The sequence below is a fragment of the Fukomys damarensis genome, unplaced genomic scaffold, assembly GCF_012274545.1.
Source record: "Fukomys damarensis isolate Sample0158 unplaced genomic scaffold, DMR_v1.0_HiC HiC_scaffold_16, whole genome shotgun sequence".
In the NCBI taxonomy this organism is placed as follows: Eukaryota; Metazoa; Chordata; class Mammalia; order Rodentia; family Bathyergidae; genus Fukomys; species Fukomys damarensis.
In genome coordinates this window covers 132,549,685-132,560,967 of record NW_022900928.1, presented here as the reverse complement: position 1 = coordinate 132,560,967, position 11,283 = coordinate 132,549,685, and the positions used below count along the sequence as shown (strand labels likewise).

Genomic DNA, 11,283 nt, shown 5'->3' with positions numbered 1-11,283 from the left:
TATATATATACACACACACACTATGTGGGGGGCTGCCCTACTGATTATGCCCAAAACAGGCTAACAGCAGTGCAGAGTGTAAACAGTTACCCTGCAGTTGGCTTAAGTGAGTGCAGCCTGACTCACAGGAGCATTGCACATGGTATACAAGTTAGCACAACCTCTCTGCCAACAGCCACAGCACAGGCCAGAGATGACCCATGAAACTGTGGGGCTCAGTGTGAGATAAAGTCACAGCCAAGGTCAGGGTGACTGTCACCCACATTCCATTCCCAAAATTAAAACCTTCCCACCGTGCCTTCCTCGCAAGCACAGGTCCTGAGTTTGATCCCAGGTTCCGGGGGGGGAAAAATTAAAACCTTCTTTACTAAAAAAAAAAAAAGAGGGTTAATAACTGACCACAACCTATATTCTGTCTGTTTTGTTCCTAATTCAAGAATGCTTTGCCTTTTCCTTTACATGGCTTGCCTGTGTCAGCAGTGTTTCCACAGTAACTTCATGTAGTCCTTTACCTCAATTTAACTATGATTGTATCACCAATAAATATCAGCAGCAATAAATATCAGCCAAAGTTTTTTGCTGCTTGCTCAGCACTGGCCATCCTGGCTCCCCACATTTCTCTCTTTAATTCTGTCTTGGAGTATTTCTTCTCATCTTGCATCATAGCACTGTGCAGGAGATCAGGACCCATCACAGGGGTCTTTGATAACCATGCCCAATGTGGAACTTGAACCCACAAGGCACCTCCCCAATAAAATCCACTCAGAGTGGACATGGTGTATCAATAGTGCTTGTCCCTTGCACCATGAGTTAGGGACACCCAAAGAGGAAGCAGAGTAAGTGCATCCAGCACAAGTAAGAAATCATCTGGGACTAAAACAAGGCCAGTCACTTTCAGCCAAAGAGCAACATTACGTCCAGTTGCCCCACACCCTTCTTACATAAGCAAACTACACGGTGATGGCCAACAGACTTGAAAAATGCTGCAAGAAATCATTAAATATAATCCTTGGTTCCTTGGATGTGAAACTTGGGGAGCACCCCGGAAATAACCTCCAGAGCTTTACAGAGAGAAGCTGTCTCCCCACAGAACTTCACAATCTGGAGCCTTGTGTGCTCAATTTTAGGGCCCTTACAACCGAGCCTCAAGCTTCCACCAAACCTGCTTGCTGTTTCTCACACTTTGGACTCACCCTTCTCTGGGAATGTGACAGCATCACAGGCAAATCCCAGGGCTCCTCTCCCGGAAGAGGCTGACCTTCCTCCTCCTTGCCCACCCTCTCAGCACAGCCATTACAATTTAACACCCTATTACCCATTGTGGCAGGGTATTACAACAGGAGGCAGCTGGGGAGAGGCTTCTGGAGCACCAATGTGCTTCCCAGTAGAGACTCAGGCTGACCCCAATGATCTCAGCCATGAGGTGACTGTTCCTGAAGCATTTGAGTTTAAAATTTTTAAAGATTTAAAACAGTGTGGTTAGCAATGAGGTAAAAAGTCCCTATGCTATTGATTTATTAGAAAACCTATTACAGACCTATTTGCTGGTCCCTTTTGGTCTTGGTCATCTTGGAGAAACATGTCTGTCCCTGCTTAGTATCCGAACCTTGATGTTCAGTTTAATAAAAAATTGAAACAAGGGGTCACCAGGGTAATGATTATCAATTTAGCCAATAAAGTCTATATCTATATACAGTTCTATAGTATGTGGATACCTGTGATATGTAATCTATTTGATGTCTAATATAGAGAAGAATAATCAAAGAGGGTCTGTTTTACAAATCCAAAAATGGGTCAATACTGGGAAATCTTCTAAATAGATGTAAAAAGTCAAGTACTAAAATTTATTGATGAAAATCATAATATATACCATCAAAAAACAAATGTAAAAAGAAAGGGTTAAATCTCAAACTTTGTTGTAATTAAGCAATAGAAAGGTATTTCCTGAACTCAGAACACAGTACTTATTTGAAACTAATATCCAAGATATTAGATCTAGAGATGATCCTATAAGAGATCCTGTTAGATATTATTAAATGATTAGAGATTAGATCTATTAGAGATGATCCTATTAAAATTAGGAATAAGATATGCTACCAATGTTGTCAGTTAACACTGAATGTAAAAAGCTCTAATAAGACAGTATAATGGAAAGATGAATAAGAAATAATATCAAGGAAGAAAGAGTACAATTATTTGCAAAAATGTTTGCATAGCTGGAAAATAAAGTGTACTTACAAATCAGTGAAAAAATGAACACACCAATAGAAAAATAAGCAAAACATGTAATTTAGCAACTCATAAAAGAAGAAAGACAAGTGATTCCCCAAAACAGCAGTAAATAATCCCTACTGCACTGATCAGTAGTAAGTGCTCACACACTCTGGGAGGGGCAGAGACACTCTGGATATGACCCAGTCCTTGGAACAGTGGACCAATTGAGCACATCAGTTTGGCAGTGTGCTTTAAAAGCTTTAAAATCTAAGTATCATTTAACACTGTGATTGTATTTCTAGGAACTGAATTTAAGTGTTTTAAGACAAAAGCCAGAGGTAGTGGTACACATCTGTCAACCCAGAACTCTAGGAGGCTGAGGCAGGAGGATCACAAGTTTGAGCCCAACCTGGGCAACTTAGCAACTTGGGGAGACCCTGCCTCAAAAAATTTTTAAACAGCTGAGAGTTAGCTCAGTATAGAGGCCCTGAGTTTGATCCCCAGCCCAAAACAAACAAGAAAAGAGTTGGGACAGAAGAAGATAGAACAGGTAGAACGATACTGAAAGATATTTGATATTATATCAGAACTACTAAGACAAGTTCATAGCTAATTCATTGAATACATTGTGATAAATTCAAAAAATAAAACATATGGTCACAAAATTTATACTGAAGTGGTCATCAGTACTGTTTGAATTGTACACCTTTTTTTTTTTTTTTTTGAGAATTACAGGCATGCGCTACCGTGCCCGGCTATTCACAGTCTATTTTAAGTGGGAAAAAAAAATCAAGTTTCAAAATGATATACAAAGCAGCTGCCATTTTGGTTATACAAATGTACCTCAGCTTACAATGGCAAGTACACCCCCATACAGTCATCCTAAGTTGAGAAGATTGTTCATCAAAGATGCACCGAATGCCCCAGACCCTACTGAGTCCCTGTATTTAACAACACAGCACACTGGAAGGCGCCATTGTGTCTCCTCATGATCTTGGGGCTGCCTGAAAGCCTGGGAAGGGACTCCCTCCCTCCCTGCCTGCAGCCTGGGGAAGGATCCAGATGCAGAATTCAAGTATGATCTCTACCGGATAGATACTGCTCTCTCACTGTTGTAAAGCAAAAAAAAAATCATTTAAACAGGACCTTTCTAAGTTAGAACCACCCCGTATATATTATTTCCGTTTAAATCCATAAACATCAGCACACACACCAGGTTACTACTAGCTATATCTGAACAAAGAACTATGAGTTTTATTTCTTCTGACACTGTGTGTTTCAGAGGGGTCTTAGATGTGGAGCTGGAAGATGTGAGCAGAGCAGCTGTAAGGAATGCTTTCCCCACTCCCTTGGGCTCACTTGGGGATGCCTGGCACAGATGCAGGCCCAGTGGCATTACGCGGGCTCTGGTCGCCGTCTGTCATAGTACATAATGCCTGGCCTCAGAAAAGCCACGTAACCTCAGCTTTCTCAGCCAAGAAAGAGGAAGCGCCACCTCACGACTCTTGGTAAACCTTACACCTCAAAAAAGAAGCTATGAAGAGGCCTCTCTCTGAGATCAAATGTGAATTTTGTCAAGCGGCTGAATCCAAGGACCAATTTGCAGAAGACAGAAAAGGAACAGCAGGTTCCCAAACCCCACAGGCAAAAAATCAGCAGAACCCACTGTGAGCCTACAGGACAGTGTCTGCTGTCAATCAACCCACGAAGCAAGAAAAAACCTAAATGAATACCCTGACAACACAGCAAACAAATTATTTTGTTAATATAATGGCATTGAAGAGAAATCTGTGAATATAAATGCTGACTAAATATAAATGGCATTAAGTGATTGTTAATTTCTTAGGTGTTATAATAAGTAATCATGCTTATGCCTCTTCTAAAAGGTCTTTTAAGAGACACACTGAAATAATTACAAATAAATGATAGGATTCATTGTGTCTTAGTTACTTTCTAATTGCTGAGACAAAATACCTGACATAGGAGGAGAGGTTAATTGTGGCTCACAGTTTGTAGAGGTTTCAGTTCATAGTCAGCTGGCTCAAGGCAGGGCAGCATGGGAGAGGGGCATCGCAGAGAAGAAACAGTCCACAGCAGGGTATCAACCAACAGCAACAAGCCTCCCTTTCCTTTTTATCCCATCAAAGCCATAAACTTTTCAGGTGGTACCACCCACGCCCATGGTGGTCCTTCCCATAACCCACACCCAGAACTATGATAAACCAATTAGTGGCCTAATTCAGTGCCACACACCCTTAATCCCAGGGTCATACACCCTAGATCCTCCACCTCCAAAAAGCCCCACCTCATGACCTCATGAGGCTTTGGGGGACATCTAGATAAAGCCATAATATATGGATCTGTTTGGAGTTTATACCAGGGCAGTGAGGGGGCAGGACTGACCCTGGGTGGACAGTGAGTGCATAGGAGTTTATTATCAGTTTGATCCACTTTTGTATATGTTCAAATTGCCCCGTGATATAAAAACTTATTTTTCAAAAGCAAATAGTGTTCTTGTCTTTATGATGAAGCTGATGGACCTGATGTACAAAATTGCAAATAAGAAAACAGGAATTTTTGCTACAGCCAAGACAAGAGGAAATTCAGCACCAAAGCAAATCTTCCTACTTCAATCCACTGCTGTCCTCAGTTTCCAGACACTGGGGAATTGAGTAGCAAATTGGAGAAGATCGTCCTGGTCCTAGGACCAGGCTTGCAGCGGAACTGCCTTCCTTTGCTCAGAGTGGCTCTGCAGAAGGGAGCCAGGGCCTGCCAAGTGAGCAGCAGCTCCCCAGGCACCTGATGGCTTCAGCCCATGCCCAGCTGTCCCCCAGGGGCCGTCCAGAGGAGGCAGGGCCCTGGCAGAGCTGTGGTATTGTGTTCATCTGCAGATTTGTCATTGTCCCTGCAGCAACCATGCTCTGCTGTCACCTTTGCTCTCCCTGGGTGACCTGGGGACCGAGACAACACAGCAGGGGGGGGGTCCAGACACATCCCTCATCCCCTGCCCTTGTCCCACTCTGTCACCCTACAGCAGGTCTCCCCCTCTTCCCACCAGGTGCTGAGGACCTGTGTGCCAGTCACGGCAATCCTTGAGGTTCTCTTCAACTTCTATGCTTAGCTCCAGGCATCTGAGTCCTGGAAGGAGGTGATCCCTGAAGAAGCCTATCAGGTACGGACCTGCCTCGATTTGCTCTCTGGTGCAAGCTTGGTAAAGGAGACCACGCTTTTTAGTGTGGAGTTCTGCACTGATATCCAGGCATTATAAAACATCTGGAGAAGGAAGGTGCAGGGGAAGCTGGGGGTGTATTTGCATATATTTCCGTTTCCCATGGGGGCTCAGGCATCACACACCCAGGAGTGAGTTTCCACCATCCATGTCCGTGGATTGTGCATCCGTGAGTCACACTGTCCACAGGTCAGAAATGCTGGGGCACTGAACACAGACAGACCTGTCTTCCTTGTCATTATTCTCTAAACAACGAGGAGACTCAGGCGACCTGACCCGAGAAGGGAGGCCCTGCGGCTGCGCTGACACACAGATCCTGGCTCCATTGCTGGACGTGCCAGTCTGGCCTGTGCGTGGCCATCATCGGCTGACAGCTCAGATGTGGGCACACAGCAGCAGGCATTACATGTACACAAAATCCACAGGTGACCCCAGAGTGAGAATGAGCCGGGCAGGTAGTGCACACCTGTGATCTCAGCACTGGGGAGGCTGAGGCAGGGGGACTGCCAAGAGTTCAAGGCCAGCCTGGGCTACACAGAGAGACCCTGACTCAGAACACCCCTGGCCTGCTGAGTGCTGAACCCCAGGCTCCCGAGCCCTCTCTGGCCAAAGGGAAGGGCCCAGCAGGCAGCTTCCCACTAACAAAGTCACCCCTGGACTCGGGTCCATCCTGAGTCCCCCCGACTCGGTGATCTGTGCTGCAGAAAGGTGCACAAACGGCTCCACAGTGGGCCCTGTTGCTCCGTGGTGGCTTCCTGGTATCAGTGAGTGGCAGAAGGATGGCCTGTGCCATCTGCAGCCTGGCTAGGAAGAACCAGCCCTTGTTGGTTCCGTGTCCCTGAGTTACAATCCGCCTGCCTTCCCTTCAGATGCACCAGCCTTTCTACCAGTCTATCCTCACCCTGGCCTGCATCCCACACTGCCTGCAGCACCTCTGCCACTGTACCCTCTGCAAACTCTTTGACAAAAAGTGCTTTCACCTCGTGCCCCTGTTACCCTTGCCCAAGCCCTGGCAAAACTACCTGCTTTTGGAGCCAGAGGATGCTCGGCACTGAGAACCAGCGCACTGGGTGCCATCAAGCCCCTGTCCTCCTGCTGCATGGGGAGCAGAGCGCCTGGCCAAGAGGGGCCCAGCTGTACAGGTGTCTTGTCTCCCTCGCTGTCCATGTGCCGGGCAGAAGCACAGACCACAAGCCTCGGACTCACCTTGCAACGGGACTGGTGGCTAACTCCTCTCTGTCCTCAGGGTCATGTGTGAGGGTCACATGAATTTGTGACCATGACACTGCCCGCTCTGGCAGAAGTGAAAGTCCAGCTTTCACACGCAGTCTCCCGAGGTGGCTTAGCAGCACCTGTGCTGCCCTCAGACTGTGGACCACCTGTCAGCTCACAGGAAAGAATGCCCACCCCTTCTGGAGAGGGTCTGTGCCCAGGATCACCAGAACCTTGTGTTGAGCGAGGACATCTCCTTCTAAGAGCAGCACACTTGCCCAGGGCCCATGTAATCACAGGACAATCCAGCACTCCTGGAGCACACTGGACAGATGCCAGCCTGGACTTGCTGATGTCCTCACTGATATGTCAGCCTGGCTGGATTGAGAGCTGTCCAGCATCTTAGCAAAGCACACTCCTGGGTGTGTCGGGCCAGTCATGGAGGCTTGGCCTTTGGGCACTGTTTATACTCCCAGGATCCTTCCTCTCAGGCACTGCTCCCCTGCTCTGCCTCCGGCAGCCATGAAATGAGCAGCTGCACTCCTGCTCGCCCTTCCACCATGATGTTCCTGCCTTGGACTGAATCCCCTGAAACCGTGAGCCAGATTAACTCTCTCCTCCTTCTGCCATCCTTCTGCAGGTGTTGGGTGTGAGGTCCCAGTGATCGAAACTGACCGATATACTTGCCTAACCCCACCTGACCCAATCCAGAGAATGGCCCTGGAATGCAGGTGTCAGGACTGTGCAGGGGTTAATGAGGGTGCCTCAGCTCAGCCTGAGCACCATGAAGTAAGAGAGATGCCCTTGCAACAAGGGCAGTGTTCACTTGGTCTTCTCTGCTGATCCTTTGACATCTGGACCCTGCTGGCCCTGAGAGATGGCTCATCCCAGACCAGCCAGTCCCTAGAAACAATAACCAGCTCACCAGAGCAAACCAGAGCAACCAGTGCAGAGCCCACACTTAGCCACCCTTCCCTGATCACTCCAGGGCAGGTGCCAGACAGCTCCTTTGCCCCATGGCCACTGAAAGTATGCAGACCAGCCCACCCAACGCCTGCCTACCCTGCCTTCCCACTCTTCCCCACCTCCTCCTTAGCAACCCTGGTGCTTCCCTTTGTGACCCTCTGGCATGTTGAGCCCCTGTCTCTGAAAACAGTGAATAATAAACAGTCCGCTTGGTGAAACTCATCTCCTGATCTGTTGACTTTACTAGACCTGAAATTTTCTTTGAAGACATTGTTTGGCAGTGCTAGGGATTGAACCCATGGCCTCACACATGCCCAGGTGCGCTACTACTGAGCTACACCCCAGGCCACTACGGAATTTAAGCAAGGACTCTTTATGGTCGTCCTCCAAGGATAAGTGCTGGTTCCTTTCTTGCCGGTTAGAGCCAGAGCAAGGATGCACCTGGCGGGTGAGGAGATGTACACCCATCACGCCCATTGTCACGGGACAGAGAGGGAGTTTGTGAAGAACTGCCACACAAGATGGGATGGGTGTGCACCGTGAGTGAACCCTCCTGTGGAGGGTGACCCTCATGAAGGAGGTGGCCAGGCTGAGCCTTGATAAGTAAGCTGCCAAGGGAGGATGGAGTGGCGTCTTCCGGCTGCTTCAGAAGATCCTCCCCCACCCCACCCTCTGAGTCCAAAAATTGACCTGTTCTGCAAAAACACAAGTGTAAACGCAGCTTCACGCCCCTTCAAACCCCCGTGCAGGCAGATGGCTGTGCCCGCTCCCCTCCCACATTGACTCCCAGGAATCACCACTGTCTCCAAAGGAAAACTTGAACAAGAACCAGGGATGCCAGAAAATGGAGGGCACAGTGGAGGGACAAGTTTTTATGCTCCCAGAAGTGAGGGTCCCTTTCCCGCCCCATACTCTCATCAACTGGGAGGAGGCAGGGCTGGACGGGATCCGGGACAGATCAGAAGGGCTGTGGCCTCCAGACGAAGGATTCTGAACTGCACTGGAGAGCGGTGAGGATTGGAGGGAAGGGGAGCATTTGTGGTTCCCAGAGACCTCAGAAGACTGCTTTGTCCTGGAGGCCAATGCAGTACACTGGTGAGTGGCAGCCCAGGGTAAGAGCCAGGAGATGATTCAGAGCCAGGCTCCTCCACAGAGCAACAAGCACAGCTGCCCAACTGAAATCACCCACCATTTGCTTGCCTGGTGTTATGGCTGTGTCTAGATGTCCCCCCAGAGCCTCACACTTTCTCAGAGATGGCTAAGTGAGAGTGTGTGATTGATTCTTGTGGGGTGGGGCCCGAGGGCACTAGGATTAAGGGCGGGAGTGCTTCCTGCCCTAAGTAGTCCGAATAAGATAAAAGGGGCAGAAAGACACTGTTAAGGTTCCTTGCTGCTTTTGCTATCTTCCGCCTCCACAAGCTGTTACCTCTCCGCCACTTGGAGCCTTGGAGTCAGCAGACTATGGACTGAACCCTCCACAAACTGTAAGCCAAAGAAATCTTTAATTTTGGGTATCAGAATCAAGAGAAAAGGAACGAAGACACCTGGAAAGTGAAGGTATGGACCCCTCTCTCTAGGTTCAGGATCTGGAGGTCCACTCCCGTAAGATGGTCTTTTCTAGCTCCAAAGGGGACTGGTTGAAATGTGGACTCAGACCCTGGAGATCAGGAGTAGGGGGTTCTGTAGGTTGCACACTAGTACATTTCACTCCTGGGCCTGGTGACCTTGGATGTCACCCCTGCCCTGGTCTGCAGGTCCACTGTGTGGAAAGACTCCAGAGCCAAGGCCCAGAATCCAGCCCGGAAAAGGAATTCCATAAATGATTTCTTGTCGTATTCAGCTTGTTTTGTTATTAGAAGAAAACATCTCAATATTGAGGAAAGAGTATAAAAAGTGGGAAAGAATTGCAAAGTTAATTCTAAGAAGCAGTAAGAAGGGGGCAAACAGTAAGAAAGACAGCCTTTGCTACCATTAAGGAGCCAGTCCTCCTTGGGCCTAGAGATGGGAGTCTGAGGGCGGTTACTGCCCTTCCTGTCCCTTCCACAGAGCCACGCACCCGGCCCAGCTTGTTAGAACAAGGTTTAGGTCTGCTGGGCCTGTAGCTCCATGGTAGAGATCTTTTCTCACACACCCAAGCCCTGGATTTGATCCCTAGCACAGTAAATAAATAAATTTTTTAAAAAAAAATAAAACACCGCCAGGGATTTAGCTCAGTGGTTCCGCCGCCTGCCTCACAAGCACAAGGACCCGAGTTCAAGAAAAAAAAAATTTAAATAAAATGTTGTGTGTGTCTCTAAACGGCATGAAATTTTAAGTATGTTTTGATGAATCATGGAAGAAAGCCCAGCTCTTTGAAGATGCATTGCCTTTATGCTCCTAAACACTTAAAGAGTAATAACCAATTATTGGGTTTCCAAAAATATATTTTTCCCAAATTGCAGCATAAAAATACCACCACGAGCCCCAAAGGTCTCTACAGAGCGGTCTGAAATCCCACCACTGTGAAGGAATTTTCCTTTTAAATGTTTTCACCCTGAGAACTTTTCTTTGAAAATTCACATGCCCCCAGGAAGAGCTAATCCATGAAACCACTCACCCATCCATCCCGTCATTCCTTCATTCACTTATGGTTTATTCATTCTCATTGTAAAAATGCGTGTTATATATTTACCCTCATAGCCATTTTTTAAAATATATAGTTCAGTAGTGTTAACTAGATTCACATGGTTGGAAAATAGTTCTCTAGAGCCTCCTCAGCTCAAAAAACTGAAGTTGACCGAGTAGTAACAGCCACTCAAGAGGCAGAGGCAGGCAGGTCACTTGAGCCCAGGCATTTGAGACCAGCCTTGGCAGCACAACGAAGCCCTGGGTCTTAAAAATAATAATAATGATGATAATAAAATATTTATTTTTTGCTAAGACTTCTGCTCATCAGACGGCTCCCTCATTCCTTCCTCACCTCTCCCATCCAGCAATCCCTAGTCTACTTTTGTTTCCATGGTTCTAACTATGCTAAATGCCTCACGCGTTTGTCTGGATGGGCTTGTTCCGCTTAGTGTGATGTCCTCAGGACTCAGCATGCTGTGGTGGGTCGGATTTCCTTCTTCCCAAGACTGAAGGATACTGCATTGCACACATGCGTTGGTTTTGTTTGTGCTTCTCTGTCCATGGGACTTGGGCCGCACCTACTTCTCCGAGTTGTAAAGAAAGCTGCGGTGAAGATGGCCTGGGCCTGAACGTGGTTTTTCCCTCAGTGAGTCCTGCGCCGGAGGTGTGGCTGGTCTCCGGAGCAGTGGCGGAAGCTTTAGGCAGGGTGCCGTCCTTGGAAGGGACCAGTGCGGGTCCCTGGGAGCCTCTGTGAGTCGCTGTGACAGTGGGTGCTTGTTCAGGAGCGAGCTGGCCCCTGGGATTCTGGGCTTGCGGCTTTGCAGTGAAGTTTCTTCAGTGTCGTTACACAGCCTGAGGGAGCCCTGGAAAGACCAGAAGATATGGGGATGCCAGAAGTGGAGCTGCAGCTTCCAAAACTGAGGGCTCAATAAACCTCTCTTCTGGACTGGGGATTTAGCTCAGTGGTTCTGCCGCCTGCCTCAAAAGCACAAGGGCCTGAGTTTGATCCCTGGTACCGAAAAATAATAAAATAAACCCCTCTTCTTTATAAAGTG

General features: G+C 47.8%; 1 protein-coding gene across 1 annotated transcript in view; it reads left to right on the top strand.

Moving 5' to 3' along the window:
• Asb18 (ankyrin repeat and SOCS box containing 18) overlaps nt 1-6,498 on the top strand; it is a 37,421-nt gene extending 30,923 nt beyond the window's left edge. The window contains 2 exon segments of the mRNA XM_033763992.1: nt 5,273-5,386; nt 6,313-6,498. Of these exon segments, the coding sequence (XP_033619883.1) occupies nt 5,273-5,386; nt 6,313-6,498 (300 nt within the window).
• Nucleotides 6,499-11,283: the final 4,785 nt, after the last annotated feature.